Source organism: Oryctolagus cuniculus, chromosome 7, assembly GCF_964237555.1.
Source record: "Oryctolagus cuniculus chromosome 7, mOryCun1.1, whole genome shotgun sequence".
Lineage (NCBI taxonomy): Eukaryota > Metazoa > Chordata > Mammalia > Lagomorpha > Leporidae > Oryctolagus > Oryctolagus cuniculus.
Genome location: NC_091438.1, coordinates 49204001 through 49224857, shown reverse-complemented (window position 1 = coordinate 49224857; position 20857 = coordinate 49204001). Strand labels below are relative to the sequence as shown.

The following is a 20857-nucleotide window of genomic DNA, read 5'->3' as shown; positions in this document are numbered from 1 at the left end:
TTCTATGACTATAGCACCTAGAACAAGAACTTCTTATCTTGTTCTCATCTCTATGACCAACACCCAGCAGGCAGATGGTGCTTAAAATTCCCTCCAATGATGATTAAACTAATCTGAACCTCAGTTCCTATGGGAAAATAAGTGCTGTAAAACCTTAAAATATGCAAATAGTAGGTGTTATGATTAACAGTTGCTAAGAGGGGGCTGGCATTTTGGCACAGCAGGTTTAAGCCACCACTTGCAACATTGGCACCCCACATCGGAGCGTCAGTTCGAGTCCTTCCCACTCCACTTGTGCTTATGAGCCTGGAAATTCAGCAGGTGACCCAAGTACTTGAACCCCTGCCATCCATGTGGGAGACCCAGTTGGAGTCTCAGACTTCTGGCTTTACCTGGCCCAGACCTGACTGTTGCAGTCATTGAACCAGTGGATGAAAGGAATCTTTCTCTTTCTCACGCACGCATGCGTCCCCTTTCTCTGTCACTCTGCCTTTCAAATAAAATCTTTCAAAAAAGTTGCTAAGAGGAAGTAAAAATAGTTTGAGTCAACTTGGTCTTGAGGAATCTTTTTGTTCCTTTCTTTTGCAAAGGATTTATAGCCTGTTTAATAATTCTCTCTAGTCTCTTCAGAGATTGATGGAATTTACCGATCTGCAGTTTAAAATCTAATTATTCTCTACTTTAGGAAGTTAAGGCTATGTTTATTCCCAAGTTCCTATTATTTAAAAAAAAAAAAGAAGAAGAAGAGGTTTATTTGAAAGAGTTACACAGAGAGAGGGATAGAGATAGAGAAAAAAAATCTATCCACTGGTTCACTCCCCAGATGGCTGCTGAGCCAGGCTGAAGCCTGGAGCTTCTTTCTGGTCTCCCATGTGGACTCAGGGGCCTAAACATTTGATTCATCATCTGCTGCTTTCCCAGGCCATCGGCAGGAAGCTGGATTGGAAGAGGAGCAGCCAGGACACAAACTGGTGCCCATATGGGATGCTGGCGCCACAGGCAGTGGCTTAACCTGCTGTGCCATAGCACTAGCCCTTTAAGTTCCTGTTCTCCATAGATTTTTCTCAGATCACCAAGAGTAACTTTGGCAGTTATATTCACAGATTAATAAATCTTTTTAAAAATGATTTTGAAAGAATCTATTTATTTGAAAGGCAGTGTTACATAAAGATACACAGAGATCTTCCATCCACTGATTTATTCCCTAAATGGCCACAATGGCAAGGACTGGGCCAGGCTGAAGCTGGGAGCTAGGAGTTTCTTCCAGGTCTCCCATGTGAGTGCCGGGGCCCCAGCAGTTGGACCATCTGCTGCTGCTTTCCCAAACATGTTAGCAGGAAGCTGGATTGAAAGTGGAGCATCCAGGACTCAAACCAATACCCATATGGAATCCCAGTGTCACAAACAACGGCTTAACCCACTATGCCACAACACCCCCCCAAAAATGTTTGAGAGCTCCCACCCACTAGTTCACACCCTAGATGTGAGAAAGGGCTACAGTTAGGAATGGGGTCCAGGTTTCCCACATGGCTGGCCAGAACCCAAACACGGAGGACACCACCACTGTCTCCAGGTCTGCAGCAGCAGGAGTCTAGAGCCGCAGTTGGTGATCATACCCAGGCACTGATACTGGACACAGGCACTTAACTGCTAGAACACCTGCTCTTTCAAAATCTTAAGTCTAAACACTTAAAATCCATCTACCACTCACTTGGCATTCTCTCTCCAGTACCAATTTGAGCTTCAATTCCGCCTTAAGGATTGTTATACCCCTTCCAATGTAAGGTACAAGTTAGGAATTCATCATCCCAGAGTTTGAGCGTATGAGTGGGCCCAGTCCTACTGCGTGAACATGGGATGGGGCCTGAATTACTTACCAGTCTATACATGCTGTCCGCCTCTTTGTCCACCACCAACAGTGAAGTCTGATCTCCACCCTTTTTAATCAGCTCCACCACACCGTCATGATCAAGGGCTTCCACAGACTTGCCGTTGACAGCAATTACCAGGTCATTGTTCTTCAAGCCAGCCGCCTCTGCTGGACTTCCAGAATCTATGTCCTTGATGATTTGGCCTACCCTCCCCCATACAAAAAAATAGATTATCAGAAAGTTTTTGCCCCTAAACAAACAGATTTCTGCTAGAGTCCAAGGCCCTGATGAAGTAGATGTAAAACACATGCAGAGGGCAACTGCTGCCCCTTCTTCCTGCAAGCAGCTCCATTTCCTGCTCAGAACTCCCTCCAGGAGCACACCCAGCCAAACAGTGAGAATGTCATCTTGTCCCTAGAAGTACCTGACATTCAGTCTTGACTAAATAGCAGTAAGTATCAGGGGTCACCAGATTCCCCAGAAGTCAGTTGGCAAACTTGTAGCCACATGAGGAGTCTCCAAAACTTTCATGAAAAGCACCTGCTATCAAAAAGTATGGATAGGGCTGGTGCTGTGGCGTAGCGGGCAAGGCCACCATCTGCAGTGCCAGCATCCCATACGGGCGCCAGCTGGAATCTCAGTTGTTCCACTTCCGATCCAGCTCTCTGCTGTAGCCTGGGAAAGCAGTGGAGGATGGCCCACTCAGGTCCTTGAGCCCCTGTATCCATGCGGGAGACCTGGAGGAGGCTCCTGGCTTCGGATCAGCGCAGCTCCAGCCGTTGCGGCCAGATGGGGAGTGAACCAGCAGATGGGAGACACCTCTCTCTCTCTCTCCTTGTGTAACTGACTTTCAAATAAATCTTTAAAAAATAAAGTATGGATTTCAAAAACTTTTGCAGCACAATAAACTAATTCTGCCTTTCTAACTTTATGATGTACCCTTTTAAGTCTTATAAAAACTGAGCTGTAAAAAGGGGGGTAAGGACAGTTATAATGAGCTGAAACCAAGGGACATGAAAATAGAAAGCAATAAATATAGAAACTGAGGGGGAAACAGGCAGGGGGAGCAAAGAATGCAGAACAGAACCAAAGACTTCAGACTCTAGGAAACCCGTGCTGGCGTATTAAGAGCAGTCAACTGTTCAACTCTGAATGTGTTTCGTGAGCACCCTGCGTGGATGCGTCTTTAGCCGACTTCAGCTATCTTTATCAATGCTACCATACTTCTTAGACTTTCTTGTCCTTCACACTATATTAACAAGCTCCAGCCTCACTTTCCCAGCTGGTGGCTATCTCCAAAAAGACACCTCATCAATCCCTCTGATGTAATGTCTTCAAATGAAAAGCCACCTCTGCCCTCTCCCTGGCCACCTGTTAGCGGAACACCATCTCCCTGGAGCACCCACACTTGGCACCCACCGCCTGTAACTGGTCAGCTGCCATGTCCATCAGTGCTACCCTGATACTCGGTATGTCTCTCCCCTAGTGCCCTTCCCTCCAGCCTGAAGGCAGTTGGTGTTAGTTCCTGTGTAGAATCCCACCTGTCTTGCTTCTTACCACCCAGTTCTTCCCAGCACAGATCTGCCTCCAGATCCCTTGGAGGCCATGTCCGACCATGCATTCCCAGAGCAATAGAATGAGCATGGGCTTTGCAAATAACCCATCCCAACTGGATCCCACAGCAACTGGACATCACATAATCATCACATCTCTCCCCAAGCCCTCCATTTCAACGATTCTTGCAGACGTGTTCATAGTAATCGAGAGGTTGGAAACCCTCAAGTCACTGAAGCTCCTTTTTTTTTTTCCTTCCCTCTCACACTGTTCAAAACTTTTAACTCCTTACCAACTCAGGAGCCAATTCCCAACTCCTCAACCTGACATTGAGGCACCAAAGTTCCCTCCATCAGCTTTCTCCAACCTCCCTTTCTAACTCGGACCACTGCACAACACATCAGAGGCCAAACACCTGGCCCTGTGTATCCCCGCTTGGCTCACTCCTACCTTCCTGGAATGTCCTTGCTTGTCCTGGCTCCATCTGCTTTGCCAAATTGATCCAGACTACAAAAGCACAAGTTCAAGTGTGACCTCAACCATGCAGCCTTCCAGTACCTTACTGGTAGGAAAAGTCTGCTCCAACCTCAGCTCCCTCGGTACTTTATCTGCCCCCCCCCCATGAAGGTACTTATCTGTCTTCAGTTATGGACATACGTGTCTTATCTCCTGTACTAAATAGTAGGCCCCTTGACTGAAGAATTTTTGCTTTATTCACTTCTAAGACCTTGAGTGTGTTTTTATATAATATGAACAAAATTAATATCTGATGAATTGATATAAAGCATAGATAGAAAAAAACTTCTAGCTGAATACCAGCTCATATGGTCTGACCTGCAGTCTATTACATATTTGCCTTCCCAGAAAGGGTCTTGGTTCTTTTGTTTTTAGTTACAAGGAAGCAGAAAGACTACTTTCCGGCCATGTTTGAGTCCCAGACCCTGACCCGCACTTCTGTCGCAGATCCAGGGGCGTGCTGGGGCTAGCACACTCACACCAGCTCACAGGAGCCAGTATCGGGCAACACCTCAATTCTGTGTTCAGTGACAGCATGTTGGTAGCTTGAAATCAGACGCAGCGAGAGGGGAGTATTTACAACACGAAAGTCAATAAGCATCACACATCAGGACTTTCCCCCAGAAAGTCAATTTACCAGCACGCTTACCCCCATTTCCCAAATTCTGCCTTAGCACCCACCTATGGACATTTTGAGAGGCCCAAAGTCAGGCCCCACTATGTGATGGAGAAACCAAGCCAGCTGTGCTTCCTAGTTTCTTGCTAGGCCCCGTCATGTATCTGGAAGGGAGCTGGGGGCCTAGCAGATCGCTGCGGTCAGGTTGGGATGAAGAACTAGTTGGTTACACTGCCAAGTTTGGGGCTCCTCTTCTAGCGCCTTACCTCTCTGTTCTGGGCCTGCCTTCAGATAGAAACCATAGCCACTGCTTCCCTTCTTCATCTCCACAATGCGGGGCTGGTGGGGCAGCAGCTTCAAACTGGCCGCTTCTCTCCTGAACTCTATCTTCTGCTCGCTGTGCCGTTTCTCAGTTTCTTTGTCTACCAGAAGGAACATGATACGGTTTCCCGACTTCTTCACCTGCAACCACACACACAGACGAGGGACAACATTAGCCCCCAAGGATGATGCTGGGGAACAAGAGAATTGCCATGGAGACGCACTCAACAGAAACATGAAATCAAGTCTTGCATTTAAGCTGTTCAAGACTATTTCTTGGGGCTGGCGCTGTGGCGTAGTGGGTAAAGCCGCTGCCTGAAGTGCCCGCATCTCGTATGGGCACCAGTTCTAGTCTCGGCTGCTTCTGATCCAGCTCTCTGCTCTGGCCTGGGAAAGCAGTAGAAGATGACCCAAGTCCTTGGGCTGCTGCACCCGCACGGGAGACCCAGAAGAAGCTCCTGGCTTCAGATTGGCGCAGCTCCGCCCATCGCTGCCAATCGGGGAGTGAACCAGTAGATGGAAGAACTGTCTCTGTGCCTCTGCCTAACTACCTTTCAAATAAATAAATCACTTAAAAAAAATTTTAAAAAAAGACTATTTCCTACCCTTTAGCTGGTTTGTATCTACCTCTACTCCTATAGTTGTTTCTCCCTTTGTTGAGTGTGCCCTCACCCACACAGATGCTGCCTGAAACCTGGCAAACCAGAAAACCCAGAAAGGTGCATAAACAAAGCCTGGAACAGGAGTTTGGGAAAAGAAAGATCATTCTACCAAGAGAAGAGGTTGATTCATTTTTAAGGCTCCATATGATACCCCCCACAAAACCAAGTGTTTTCCACGTGTCATGGGACCAGGCTGGGACATTCGATTTGGAGTGAGGCCTGTCCAGCATCTTCCATCTGTAGCTCCACGTGGTAGCCCCTCCACGTGGCAGCCCCTCCTTGTCTGTGGTTTCACGACCCATGATCAACCATGGCCTGAAAATGCTAAGTATTGAAATTCCAGAAATAAACTACTCATAAGGGTTTGTTTGTTTTTTGTTGTTGTTGTTGTTGTTTTAGTAAGCACTATCCTCTCTTTTAACTTTTCATTTAATTTGAAAGGGAGGCAGAGCGAGAGCTTCCATCAACCACTTCACACCCTCTCCAAATGCCCGCAACATCCAGGGCTGGCCCAGGCTAAAGCCAGGAGTCGGGACTCAATCCAGGTCTTCCGCGTGGGTGGCAGGGACCCAGCTACTTGACCCACCATCTGCTGCCTCCCAGGGTATACATTTACGGGAGGCTGGAATCAGAAGCAGAACTGGGATTCAAATCCAGGTCTCCCAATATAGGACGTGGACTTCGCAAGCAGAGACTTAACTAACCACAGTGTCCAACACCCACCTCAATGCATAAGTTTTAAGTGACATGCATTCTGCATAACATAATGAAATCTTATGCCATCCCACTCCATCCTGCCTGGGACATGAATCATCCCTTTGTCCTGCAAACCCACGCTGTGGGACTACCCACTCAACCACCACTTGGTAGCCACCTCATTTATTAAATCAGTTCTCATAGCATCAAAGTACTTGTGTTCAAGGAACCCTTCTTTTACTTAATGGTCCCAAAGCCCAAAACATTTTATTATAGTACATTGTTATAGTTGTTCTAATGGCCTCTGATTTTATTAATAAATTCAGTGTTGAGATGATACTAAAATGTTTTACTAGGAACTAGAAGGTAACCAGCATGGTGAATACAGCTACTCCCCATTATCAGAGGTGAATGTGTTCCCCAAAGTATCCCACAGATGCCTGAAATCCCAATAGTACAGAAACCTATATATATAGTTTTCTTCATATACATCCATACATACCTGTGGTGATAAAGTTTAATTCATAAGTTATACATAGTACGAGATAAACACATATTACAAGTAGGCAATTATATAAAAGTTATTTAAAACATTCTGGAATTTTCCATTCAATGTTTTCAGACCACAATCGACCACAGGTAACTGAAATGAGGGAAAGCAAAACTACAGATAAAGTGGGACTACTGCCTCAGTAAGATCCACAAGATAAAGATAGGCCTCTTGATGTGAAACTAGCAAAGGGTTTATTTCAAAACACCATATTAACATGGCTACGACACTAGTGAGTATATTCACACAGTAGGGCAACCCCACTGGCCCACAAGTTTAGCTGGCCCCTACCAACCCTGTCTTTCCATCCCTTCCAGTGAGGGTAGAATCAAAGGAAGGTAAGAGAAGTCCCCCGTGGGGCCCACCTTTTCAACCACCTCCTCGTGACTGGCATCTTCTACATTCTCTCCGTTCACTTCAATCAAGTGGTCATCAGCCAGGATGCCAGCCTTCATAGCCACGCTTTGAGGGATGATATCAGTCATGTACACGCCCTTTTTACCTGGAGGAGAAGAGGATGAATTCCATTGCAGAGAAAACTCGAAGTCCCAATAATGTGAAAACAGAACTTCTCATCTTAGAGCTAACAAACAGCCCTTGGCTTGTGATCTAGAGTCACAGCTGTAGCTCCTAGGGCAAAGCTTGACACAGCCATTACCCATGGGTATCCGTTGATCAGAACAGAATTTCTGAGCCCAGCTAGATGCAAAGAAGGAATCCCTGATATCATTGGCCTCTTGAACCTGAAAGCACCAAACCACGCCCATGCTGGATCCTGCTGTCATTCTTTGCCTTTGTAGACTTATAAAGGCTCCATTCCCTCATCTTTGGCGCCATCACTGACCACATACCAGCGGAGTCGATAAAACTCGCTAATGCAAGGACAGAGGGATGGAAGGGGAGAAAAGCATGCATTTAGGTGGTGCGATTTGAGTGCTAGAAGTGCTTGCCAGTTCTTCCAAGATGCTCCTATTTCAGCTAGACGAGAAGTAGCCTCATAACACAAATCAGTTGTAAGAAATAATAACTTGAGGGGCCAGCGCTGTGGCACAGCAGGTTAACGTCCTGGCCTGAAGCGCCAGCATCCCATATGGGTGCCGGTTCGAGACCTCGCTGCTCCACTTTCTGTCCAGCTCTCTGCTGTGGCCTGGGAAAGTGGTAGATGGCCCAAAGTCCTTGGGCCCTTGCACCCATATGGGAGACCTGGAAGAAGCTCCTGGTTCCTGGCTTCGGATTGGCACAGCTCCAGCCATTGCAGCCAACTGGGGAGTGAACCATCGGATGAAAGACCTCTCTCTCTCTCTCTCCTCTCTCTGTAACTTTTTTTTTTTTTTTTGATTTATTTTTACTTGAAAGAACTTGAAGTCTGCTTCCTTAACCTTTAAATTTCTTTGGCTACATTATACAATTGTCATGAAGAAAACGTTTTCTTCATAAAGCCAGGCTAAACTACACCTTCGCACCAGAGCCAGATGAGAACACAAATGCTTCTTTTTCACCATTCTATCGATCGTGGACTTCTACGAAATGCCAGGCTTCCCTTGGCCACCTACATCACTGTGTTTAATGACCAATGGACTAGAGAAACGCCTCCCAGCTAGTTTACATCTCTTTCAAACAATTCAAAAATTTCCTGCTGCTTTCCTCCTTTATCCCTTAGTGAATTACGGTAAGTCACTAGTGCCTCTCCAGTGCTACAAGGAAGGCGGACACAGGCACTGTAGAAGATGGAACCCATCAGCCAATGCGGCTCCTCTGCCTGCAGCCCACGTCCCAGGTCTGTCTGCGCTTCTGAAGTTGCAGACATAGGCCCTAAAATACATCTGGACAGCCAGGCTCTCCCAGCACGACACAGCTCTCAGCTAGAGGTCGGGGTACACCTCAGGGCAGGCGGGACGGGGCCACACTGAGGACTCTAAATGTCACCAAAGGGTGCAGATTTTTTTGCCATCTCCTTAGCAACTTACAACAGCATCACATACATCAATGGATGCTCACGAATTTGTTGAATGAGTGAGTGACCATCCGGACACTCAGAGATGAAAAGTACGGTTCCCACTCAAAAGTTCTGTTATGAAGAACCCCTTGCTTCTCATCTCCCATCGTCCCCTGCACCTTCACCCTAAGGAAGCAAGAAAAGAATGACAAAGACCTCTGGCCTCGAAGGGTCAGCCTAAAGGACACTAGGAGAGAGGCGTGCCCAGTGTCCCTCTCCCCAACCCCACCCATCCCCTGTGCAATTGTACAGGTAAGAGGGGGCAGGTAGAAAGGGAGAGACATGACGGTCCTACGAGGCTTTACAGCAGCTGAAAATTAGTCACTAACCAGAGCAACGTGTCCCTGCTGGAAGGCCGTGCACCGCTCCCCCCCCCCCCTCCCAGGGCTCACCTTGGACGGTTTTCAGGGAGAAGCCGTAGCTGTTCCCCTGCTTCTCCAGGTAGCAGAGTCGCGGCTGCGTCCAGGTCTCCACTCCTCCATTCATCACAGGGGCCACGTTCTCGTCACGCAAATCCGCCTCCTGCCGACTCTGACCCAACTCTTTCAAATCTACCTGTTTTTTCACAGCTTTCTCATAGGAATTCCCATCCAGAACTAGTAAAGTCACTGCATTGCCACTCTTTCTCACCAGATCCACCACCTAGGAGAAAGAAAAAAGATGATATTGTAAGTAATAATTCCTCTCTCAGCTGCTCCCCATCTGGCCCTGGAGATTCTGACTGCTAGCCTCTGACGCCCAGTAGTAGCAGACAGTGTCCCCGTCACCCTCCCTCCCTGGGCGAAGATTAGGTTGGGCCCCTGGCCCTTTTGGGATCTGGAATGTAGAGTAACTCCCACTAGGACTGCTTCCTTCGAGAGAGGAGTGCTGCCCCAAGTGTGTGGTGACAGCATGGTGCGTGACCAGCACCCGCCTAGATTATATTAGCAAGGTCCCTGTACTTAGTTTTCTCACCTGTGTTGAGATGAGAAATTAACAAGGTGATGCCTGACATAAAATTGCCTAGTGGGGCTGGCGCTGTGGCATAGCAGGCAAAGCCACCACCGCCTGCAGTGTTGGCATCCTGTATGGGTGCCGGTTCAAACCCCGGCTGCTTTACTTCCAATCCAGCTCTCTGCTATGGCCTGGGAAAGCAGTGGAAGATGGCCCAAGTCCTTGGGCCCCTGCACCGGTGTGGGAGACCTGGAAGAAGCTCCTGGATTCTGGATTTGGATTGGCCCAGCTCTGGCTGTTGTGGCCTTCTGGGGAGTGAGCCAGCAGATGGAAGACCTCTCCTCTCTGTAACTTTTTTTTTTTTTTTTTTAAGATTTATTTGAAAAAGATGATACTACAGAACTACAGAGCATCACTCAGATGATTTTGAACAGGATGGGAAAACTAGAGTGAGATAATGACTGAGAAGCAGCGGCAAGACAGAGTTCGCTTTTGAGACCCTTGAAGACCATGGCTGTGGGTCAGACTGTCATTTAGAAAGACCACACCGTGAATGGTCATGACTATGAAGTGAGGCTGAGGTGGTGGGGGTCATGGTGGCCGTGGGATGCTTACAACGGGCATGGTAATGATGGAACCAATTCTGGAGGCAGTGGAAGCTACGATGATTTTGGCAATTATGACGATCCACCTTCAAATATTGGAGCCATGAAGGGAGGAAACCTGGAGGTAGCAGCTCTGGCCCCTGAGCTGGTGGTGGACGATATTTTGCCAAACCACAAAATCAAGGTTACTCTGGCGGTTCTAGTAAGAGCAGCGGGTAGAGCAGTGGCAGAAGGTTTTAATAACTGCCAGGAAACAAAGCTTAACAGGAAAGGAGAGCCAGAGAAGTGACAGGGAAGCTACAGGATGCAGCAGGTTTGTGAATCCAACCGCGTACAGTGGTGGCAAGGCCCAGCTGCTACAAAGAAGACAATGCCCACGTGTATGGGCAAAAAAAACTCAAGGACTATATTTGTGACTAACCGTATAACAGGTTAGTTTCTGCTCTGTGGAAAGTGTAAAGCATCCCAACAAAGGGTTTTAATTAGTTTATTTGCACCCTAGTTCTTGATTGCCAAATGCAATATCATGGTAAATCACTAGTAATAGTCTGATCATGATGCTGGCTAAATGCATCTTTTCCAAAAAAAGTTTCCAAGCACAGTTTCTGGCACGTAGTGTACACGCAGTGCATGTTAGATCTGACACTATTAAAATCTAAGAATAGGGGCTGGTGCTGGAGCATAGCATCCCATATGAGCACTGCTTTGTGTCCTGGCTGCTCCCCCTTCTGCTCTACCTCCCTGCTGATGGCCTGAGAAAACCAGCAAAAGATGGTCCAAGTGCTCGGGCCGCTTCCACTCACATGGGAGACCCAGATGAAGCTCCTGGCCATTCCCCCCTCCCCCTCCCTCACTTTAACCCTTTCAAATATATAAATCTTTTTAAAACCATCTAAGAATATTTTTATAGTTTTTATATAATTGTAGGGATTGCTTATCAGCCTTTTGGTTAAGATCAAGTATATAATTGTAGGGAACTTGATTTTCCAATATAAAATATAATAAATCCTCGTCCTCGACAGCCAGAACTGAGCTCTGCTGACCCCCAAAATCACCACCAGTAGAGCAGATGTGGAAGCTAACAGGGCCCTGAAAGCACTGCCCCCGTCTCGCTCACCTGCATATGCTCTTCCTTGTCCACGAAGACCCCGTTGATCCTGAGAACGCGGTCTCCATCCTGCAGGCCGGCCTTCTCCGCAGGGCTGCCCTTCTCAATCACCCGGACCAAGTGGCCCTCTGTGTCTTTCTCGATTCGCAGGAAGAAGCCATAGTTTTGCCCTTCTTCCTTGGACAGTTTGCATTCTCGGGGGTTGAAGGTGGAGGCCATTTCTGTGAAGAAAAGCAAACGGACTAATCCGTGGGAAAGAAAATATAATTAGAGTGAGAACCTTGTCCTCTATCTGTAATGCTATTCTTCCAATCACACCAAGTCTAGACTGTTTGTATTGCAACACTGGAGTATGAACCGCCTTCCGGGACTTGCTCAGGATTTCCAAACCTATCTCCCCAAGGATGACCTTTTTATTTGAGCTCCAGATCCAAATTCTCAACTTGTTCCTGGACGCAGATGACTCAATTTCAGGATCTCCAATAGAATTCATCTTTGTCCCCTAACCCAAAGAAATCAAGTCCAAATACAGGACCCAACAAGGTCAAGAAAATCTTGGAAGAGTCTATCAAGCTCATGGCATGGCAGATAAACATGCAGACAAGACAGACCCACATTTTGCCTCTCATAATCAAGGAGAACATAATTACATTTTTACAATATCATGAGGAATGTTATGCTGTAGAAAAACAGAGTGAGAAGGAAGAACCTAAAATGGGTCTCGGGAACAGGGACAGGGGAATTAAGAACGGCTTCCTGGAGGAATGATTTTTCCAAGAACTGAAGGATCGGTAGCAGTCGGCATATTGGCAGAACGATGAAGACCAGAAACAATTTAAATAGGAGGTGGGCAACGAACCAATAAATCCAGGCCTCATGGCCGGCCTGATAAGTTGGAGAGGCAACGGAAAAGGTGGTCTTACAGCGCCCTGAAGTGTCTGTCCGGAGCCAAGTAGGGTGCCCAACAGAGAAAGGCGTCCGTGGCCAGGCCAGGGCTCTTGGTCTGGACGCAGCCTTTGTCTCCATCCATCCCGCCCCCTCCTCTTGCAGGGCCCTGAGCCCTGGGCAGGCAGGCCCAGTGTGAAAGCCAGCAGCTGGGGCCTTGGTACCCAGTTATTAAGGGGAAAGCTCCTGCCAGTTCTCCCAACCCCTGCTGCCTTCAAGGGATTTTGTTGTTGTTCTTGTTTTTTCCATAGAATACTGCAGCCAGAACAAGAGACTGGTCGGAGGGCAGAGGCCCCAGCGCAAGGCTGCAGTCTGCACTTGACACTGGCTGCAGGGTGAGACCTCACGTTCCTTCTTCACAGTCGCCTGTCAATCAGACAACGACCCATCTGTGCCTTCCCCCTACAGGCAGGGGTGGAGAATGGATAGCACAGGGCTCCAGCCTCCCCCCACCCCACCCCCCCAGGAGCCAGGCCCTGGTGATTAGAGATAACCATCTCTGACCTTTGTGCCCACGGAGACATCCAGTTCCAAGCAGCCAGAGGCCTCCCACTGCTCCGTGACTCAGCCAGCCCACGTGGTCCCAGCAGTCTGGCAGCCCGACTGTCACAAAGGAGGAGGTAGCCAAGCGAACAGGAGAAATTGACTCCCCATCGAGGAAGAGGAAAGCAAAGCTGTGTCCCCCTGTGGTCATCACCCAGGGCAGCTGGGCAGCCCTGCCACACCAAAGACACAAGCAGCCACTGGGAAGAGCCACGGCAGGAGACGGCGGGAAGTGCAGGGCATGGCCAGTCACGCAGGCACCTGTTCACGGCCCCTCCTGACTCCCCACTCGTCACCCAGCCTGACGTGGGCATCACTTCAACTTTCAACCTGAATCCACACCAGTGTTCAAGCTCACCTCTATATCCCTGGCGGCTCTCAGTTTCGCAGGACAGGAAAGCCACGAAGGAAAATCAAGAAAGCCTTCTGAAACCACGGGAGAGTTACTAGAAACCCTCGGCCAAATCCCACCACACTCAAAACATGTCCTTAAAATCAGAAAGAAGGCCACTAGGCAGAGCTGTCTGCAACCAACCTGTGCCTGCCTGCCTGAGGCACCTGCTACACACCCTCTGGTGTCAGCCAAGGATGGGGAGCGAGAGCACCTCCCCGGCAGGATGAGTCCTGCGTTTGGGAGAGAGGAAGGGGCAAAGTTTTCCTGGGGCTCACTGAAGACTCCGAAGCCCAACGTGCAAGGAAACACAAGTCAGCATCTCTGGGCAAAAAAGCAAAATCTGTTTGGCTGACATTTCAAGCAGGCAGACACTAACCACGGAGACCTGCACCCAGGCTCTGAAGCCTCAGACATTCAAGGTCAGTTTCTTTGCACACTTGTACTTGAATCTAGAGAATGAGAGCTGGGTCAGACCAGCAGAAATAGGGAGACACTTCCATCCTGGAAGGCCAAGTGCTACCTTCTGAGCCCCAGCTGCCTCCCGCCCCCATCTATGCCTTCCCCACAGTTCAGCTGCCAATGGATCAATGCTGATGTCCATCACTTGGTGGGTGCCCAGGCCAAACCAGTGAGATGTGTAGGACCCTTGGCCTCAGCAACGGAGAAATGCTGGCTGGAGCTCCGAGCGCCTGGGCTTCCTGGGACCCCTGGAACCCTGACACCATTGATTTCTCCCGCCATCTTATAGAATGATGATCCACCTGGGACTCAAGAGGCTGCACTGCGTGTGTGGACCACATGCTGACCCCTGAATCAGGGCTGGAGTCAGTTACCTTAGCAAGGTTTTCACTGCTGCACGACGAGGGGGGCTGGGACTGCAGAGCACAGGGCCTTCCCACGTCAGGATCCTGCTTCTGTTTCTCCAGCCCCCACCCACCTGCTGCACCTGCAGAAAACCAGGGCTCAAACCACTCAGGTGGACAGACTAGTGACTACCTGTGGATCTGACTACTGCACCAGCACCAGCCACCACGACGTGTCAAGCCTGCAGATTTTAGCCCCCACTTCAAATAGTCCAAATAAGGGAGGAGAAATGAAAGAAAGCTATAACCATTGCTGAACTCTGGGGGAAAACAGTCAATACTTGGCAACAAAGTCGCTTATGCGTGGGAAAGAGAACAAAGCACTTGCCGGCAGACAGGAGAGGACCAGGGGAGAGTGCCAGAGACTTTTCTCAAGCTTATTTAATCATGTTAATCATACTCAGACCCCACTTTCTTCCAAAAGGCTTAGATTGTTGCTACCAGGAAACTGAATAATATACCCATGATCAAAAGAGAAAGCAGGTGCATTCAAAGGGTTAGGCAGGCTGGATAATGACCATGGAGGAGGGTAGGTGGCACCCTGGATGTGGCCAGAGTACACAGAGCTGAAGCCACTGGACTATTTTCCAGAGTAGAGAAATCACTGTGGGCTCCAGGGGACTTCTTCCAAGCCCAAAGCAGCCCATAGTTTCTCAGCCCCTAGCAAACACCAGCACAGTTTGTCTCATGATCCTCAGTCGACCTTCAACTCCTCCGCCTGGGGGCTGGGAGCTGTTCCTGAGGACATCACGACACAGCCAAGTCAGCCAAGATTGCAGGAAGCCCATTGCCCCCTGTTTGTATGCCAGGCGGCAAGTTGCAAGACTTTTCTCAACAGGGCTAACTGGGGAAAAAAGAGGAAGACCCCAACTCAACTGATTCCATTATCTTCAGGCCTTGTAGCAAAACACACCTGCCCAAGGCCATGAAGATAACTTATCTATGGAACTGTCTACTAAACACTATCATGGAAGGGTGGGTGGGCATTTGGCAGAACAGTGAAGATACCACTTGGGGTCCCCACATCCCATTTTGGGGTGTCAAGGTTCAAGTTCTAGTTCCAACCCGATTCTAGCTTCTCGCTAATGTGACTCTGGGAGGGAGCAGGTGATGACCCAGGTAGTTAGGTTCCTGCCTCCCACACGGAGGACCCAGACGGAGCTCTGGGCTCCTGGCTTTGACCTGGCCCAGCTGCAGCTGTTGCAGGCATTGGGAAGTGAAGTAGCAGATGGGAGCTTGCTCACTTGCTGTCTCTCTCTGCCTTTCAGATAAGAATTCTTAACTTCAAGAAGAATTATCATGGACATGAAGACTCATAAGCCCAACAAAATAAGGAAAAATGGGTATGGGGATTTTAAAGTCACTTGTCAAAACCCTGGGATGTGTCTACCTTTGAAAGATCAGTGGGAATCTGAAAAGAACACAAAACATTTCCCAAACACAAAAGTGAACAAGGAATTCCTTGAAGTATTTCCTGCTCAAAAGCAGTGCTATTCATCCAACTCCTATGAGCCTCCCGTATTATTTCGAAAAGGAATGTTGAGGCAGCTGAAGACAAAAACAAAACAAAAACAAAAAATGACCAGGGAAAAGTAAGTTCTACTCCTAAGAAAAATAAATGGCAACTTGTTGAGAAGCGATGTAAGCAAGAATTGCAGGCTCTTCCTTCATCTCTGAGCCCAGAGGCACCAGCTGGCTTCCTCCGAGTGATTGGCTATACGTGGTTGCAACAGTGCAGAGCTAAAGACCACCTGGTGATGCTGGTGATAATAAACCACACCACTGTTTGCACATGCTCTCAGGTGTGGCCCATTATCTTTCAATGCCCACAATCACAAGTTTGATTCTCAATCCTAGTTGGCTCTCAGAAGATAAATCCAAGTAGGTGCTTGAGCCCCACCTTGGATCTACTGATGTAGAATCTCTGGGCTTGAAAAAAAATCTCACACACACACACACGCCCCCATTTACTCCTCCTCTCTCCCTTCAACCTTGGGATAACTCCCTCCTAGGTCACAGAGGGATGTTAAGGTTGAATGGACTATTAACTGTCACCTTGACAAACTTGAGAAGCCAAGGTGGCAGCCTGAATAGGAGGCCCTTGGACTCTATGCAGTCTTAAGCGCTCAGCTCTGTCCATAATCAGTGCCCCAGTCAATTATATTAGGGGCAATCTAAAGTCTGTGCTTGATGCCTCTCTCCCTAAGTTTTAGTTCCGAGTCAGACAGATGTAGAATCAAGTAGATGAAAACCTTTTAACAGTTCTCATAGGCTCTTCATGCTCAGACGTAATTCAGAGGGACTCCCAAGTGTGATGACACTTAAGCTGAGACCATTCCTCTTGTCCTCTCCCCCACCCTTCATAGGTGGGGTCCCAAGCTCCACTCAAGCCCGAGGCTCCACCGGTCGTCTTGTGAACCCCAAGTAAGACTGGTGATTGCCAGCACCACTTCAGCCTCTTGCTCCCCACCCACCTCTTCCCTCCCCACAATTAGCATGCTGGAACAGGTGAATTTGTGCAGGATCAAGAAAGTTTTCCACTAAGACACAACTACCCTCACCTGATTTCAATGGTTCATGCCAGATGTTCCCCTCATACTCCTATGCAAAACAATATTAAATGGTAGTTAGGATACAGAAAAATACCACCCCTATTCTCAAGGGACTTTATAGTTGGATCAGGTTAAGGACAAGCCTTAGTACAAAGCTAATCACCAGTATGAGACTATAAATGCTATACTACCTAAAGCATCAGACAGATTAAGGAAAGATTCACCAAATAGGTAGGGTTTGCTTTGAGGCTTGACAAAATGGGTGGGACTTCCACAGGCACAGAATAGGGAACAACCATGTCCAACACAGACAACGGTGTGGACATTAAGGCACGGGTAGAAGGTTCTTGGGCATGGTGCATGGTCAAGGTGTTAGAAGAGTTGCAGATTTGTCTCCTCCGTGTGGTACCAAAATGTTAGAAAATTAAGTGCAGAATAAAAAGGAGGCAGTGTATGAATTTACAGCCAGACAGAATTTATTCAGAAATAAGTTCGTAGAGGTGGGTGACCAACTGCCCATGTGCACATTGACAGAACACGTGGCAGAAGGCCCCAAACCCTAGAGGCTGGGTCTTTTTGTATTTTAGGAGGACTAGGGATGGGGGTGAGGGCAGGGGGCAGCAGGCAAAGGTGAGTTCCTGGAACTGGAGCAACTGGTTTTTCAGGTGGCTGTGGGGGGTGGGGTTTGAGGGCAAGAGGGTGTGAGACCCAACTGAGCTTCAAGGGCAAGGAATACATTCCAATGCTTATCTATCTTTTGGGCAATGAGCAAGAATGGCTGAGGCTATGTCCTTGTTCTATCACAAGGGAGAACTGAAAACCCAGTGGTTGAAGGATAGCCAGAAGATAAACTGTGCTGACAGACTAGAAAAGCCTAGACTACCAGCCCAGAGTATCTAGGCTTAGTTAGGTAGACACTGGGCACCACTCAAGGATTTTTTATTTATTTTTTATTTATTTTTTTTTTTTTTAAGATTGAGACAGAAAGATCTTCCATCTGCTATTTCACTGTCCAAATAGCCACTCCAGCTAGGGAACCTGACCCAGCATGGTAACCATGAAAACAGAACACAGGTGACAGAGGGGGAGGAACCAGAGAGGACTAGGTGACAGAGTATTAACTCTGACCCTGTTCCGTCAGATTTCTCCACGCAGAGGTGTCAAAGTGAACAGGTGCACCAGCACAGATGTCCAAGACACGTATTTCCATTGCCCTTGACCAGCGTCCAGGAGCGGCAGGCTCCTGCTCCCCTCCCGAGCGGCTGTCTACTGCCTTCCACACAGCTTTCCTGTGGTGGTTTCACCGTCACAAGGAAGGGTTCCCTGTAGCACAGAGCAGAACGTGCACAGTGAACACAGCTGTACTTTTGGCTCCTCCTAGCCTGGAGTTGCAATACCCTAATTCTTCAGCAACCTCCTTACTCTGCGTGCTTCTCTGTAACGTGCAATTGTAAAGCTGCAACGTCGTGACCTCAGCCCAGTGTTGTCTGCTAACCAACACTGATACCTTCCCCTACTTTAAACCCTGACCTTTCCTCTGTTACAGACTGAGTTGTGCCCTCTTGGCCACCACCCACTAAATCCATACACTGAAGTCCTAATTTCCAATGGATGATCAGAGAAGGGTACATTAAAGAGGCAATTAAGGGGGTGGGGGGACAGTGCTGTAGCACAGCAGGTTGGGCCATTGTCTGCAGTGCCAGCATCCCATACAGGTGCTGGTTCAAGTCCCAACTGCTCCATTGCTGATCCAGCTCCCTGCTAATTCACCTGGGAAAACAGCAGAGGATGGCCCAACCCTTTGGGCCTCTGCCACCCACGTGGGAGACCTGGACAAAGCTCCTGGCTTTGGCCTGACCTGGCCCAGCCCTTGCCATTACGGGCATTTCAGGAGTGAGCCAACAGATGAAAGATTTCTCTTAAATAAATATTTAAAAAAAAAAAAAAGAGGCAGTTAAGGTTAAATAAGCTCTTAAGGGTAGAGACCTCATCCAAGAGGACTAGTATCCTTGTAAACAGGAAGAGACCCCAGGGACAGACTCACGCAGAGGAACCACACCTGCTGACCCCTTGATCTTGGGCTTCCAGCCTCTGGAACTGTGAAAAAAGAAATGTCTGAGGAGGCCAGCGCTGCGGCTCAATAGGCTAATCCTCCGCCTGCGGCGCCAGCACCCTGGGTTCTAGTCCCTGTCGGGGCTCCGGATTCTGTCCCGGGTGCCCCTCTTCCAGGCCAGCTCTCTGCTGTGGCCAGGGAGTGCAGTGGAGAATGGCCCAAGTCCTTGGGCCCTGCACCCCATGGGAGACCAGGAGAAGCACCTGGCTCCTGGCTTCGGATCAGCGCGGTGCACCGGCTGCAGCGCGCCCGCCGCAGCGGCCATTGGAGGGTGAACCAATGGTAAAGGAAGACCTTTCTCTGTCTCTCTCACTATCCACTCTGTCAAAGAAAGAAAGAAAGAAACGTCTGAGGTTTAAGCCTCCCAGTCTGTGTTACACAGCCCTAGCACCTTCTGAATAACGCTTCCTACCGAGGCTGAGTGCTGCCCAAGGAAGCCAAGTTCATGTCCAGATGACTTGCAGAAAGCAATGTCCTGAAAGTACAGTGTAGTCATGAGGAATGAGAAAGCAACATTAACTGATGGTGGGTATAAGTCAGAGGACATGGCTGACATTACATGCAGTTCAAGAGATGTTGGACGAGAGTCCAGGTTTAGGACCAAGATAAAACTCCAGGTGACACCAAAAACAAGGTGACAAGAAGCTGAAGAGAAATGAGCAGAAATCAGAAAGCCAAGAATTACAGTGTCTGAGGCCAGCATTGTGGCTTAGTAGCCTATGCCTCCAGCTGTGGCACCGGCATCCCCTATGGGCACTGGTTGGAGTCCCAGCAGCTCTTCTTCTGATCCAGCTCTCTGCTATGGCCTGAGAAAGCAGTAGAAGATGGCCCAAGTGGTTGGGCCCCTGCACCCACGTGGGAGACCCGGAAGAAGCTCCTGGCTTCAGATCAGCCCTGCTCCGGCTGTTGTGGCCATTTGGGGAGTGAACCAGCAGACAGAAGATCTTTGTCTCTCCCTCCAACTCTCTCAAATAACTAAATCTTTTTAAAAATTAATTATAGTGTCATCAAAACTTTAAAAATTTCAAGATAGTCAGCAATGACGAATGACAACAAGAAGTAAGAAGTAGAGAAAATGCCACTAACTTTAGAAAGGAGTGAGAGGCAGGGGCATGGTAATGCCAGAAGCAGCAAGTACAGACACATCGCGGAACAGATGTGGGAGCGCCGGGACGCAGCCCGAGCAGAGTGGGGTTGATGAAGCCTTTTATTTTTAGCATTAAGGAAGCCATGGGGGGGGGGGGGTGCTGACATCTCATCCAGAGATTAAGATCCTTGTTTTCCACATCACAGTAAGGGTTCAATTCGCAGCTCCAGCCCTGACTCTGGCCTCTGGCTGATGCAGACCCTGGCAGGCAGACGTGATAACTCAGAGTTGGGTTCCTGCCACCCACGCGGGAGCCCTGGATTGAGTTCTCAGCTCCAGGCTTCAGCTGCAGCCCAGCCCCAGACATTGCAGCTATGGGGGGTAGCATGAACCAGTGGATAAGAGATTCCTAGTCATCCATTCTCTTAACTCTAGTTACATTTTAAAAAGAAAACTTTGTAGATCAGGGGTGATATGGAGGAGACTGGGTCACCACCATGTTGGGGGGGGGGGGGTCCCTTCTCTTCCAGGCCACGAGGGAAAGTGTGGGGGTGTGGGTTAAAGGAGAAATAAAGTCACTTACCACAGCTTCAGTATCTCCTGTGAAGCCGCTGACAACAATCAGGACCTCTGAGAATGCGGAACGAGAGCTCCAAATGCGCCCTGGGGTGAGGCCGGCCAGTGTCAGCCGGGCGGGGGAGGGGGGATCCCAGGGTGAGGGGCTTGGACGCCTGCGCACCAGATCTTCCGGCCTCTCAGGAGGATCTGAGATCTAGGTTTACAAAGAGGTCCCCATTTTTGAAAACTGACACTTCTTTCAATTATTTCAGAAACTCCATGTAAACCAAAACAGAATGGAGCCTCTGGGGTTGGCAGTTTGTAACCACTGGCAAAAAGGGTTTCCAACAGCAGCAGAGTTGCTCCCCACCCCC

The 20857-nt window shown here is 48.7% G+C and overlaps 1 protein-coding gene across 8 annotated transcripts in view; it reads right to left on the bottom strand.

Moving 5' to 3' along the window:
- Positions 1–20857, bottom strand: part of PDZK1 (PDZ domain containing 1) — a 54077-nt gene that overhangs the window by 7483 nt on the left and 25737 nt on the right. For 4 of the 8 annotated variants that reach the window (XM_070076638.1, XM_051856001.2, XM_008263954.4 and 1 more), the window contains 5 exon segments: positions 11438–11649; positions 9175–9424; positions 7152–7288; positions 4824–5019; positions 1878–2074 (listed from right to left, as the gene is read on the bottom strand). In XM_070076638.1, coding sequence (XP_069932739.1) covers positions 1878–2074; positions 4824–5019; positions 7152–7288; positions 9175–9424; positions 11438–11647 — 990 coding nt within the window. In that variant the 5' untranslated portion in view covers positions 11648–11649. 8 annotated transcript variants of the gene reach the window in all.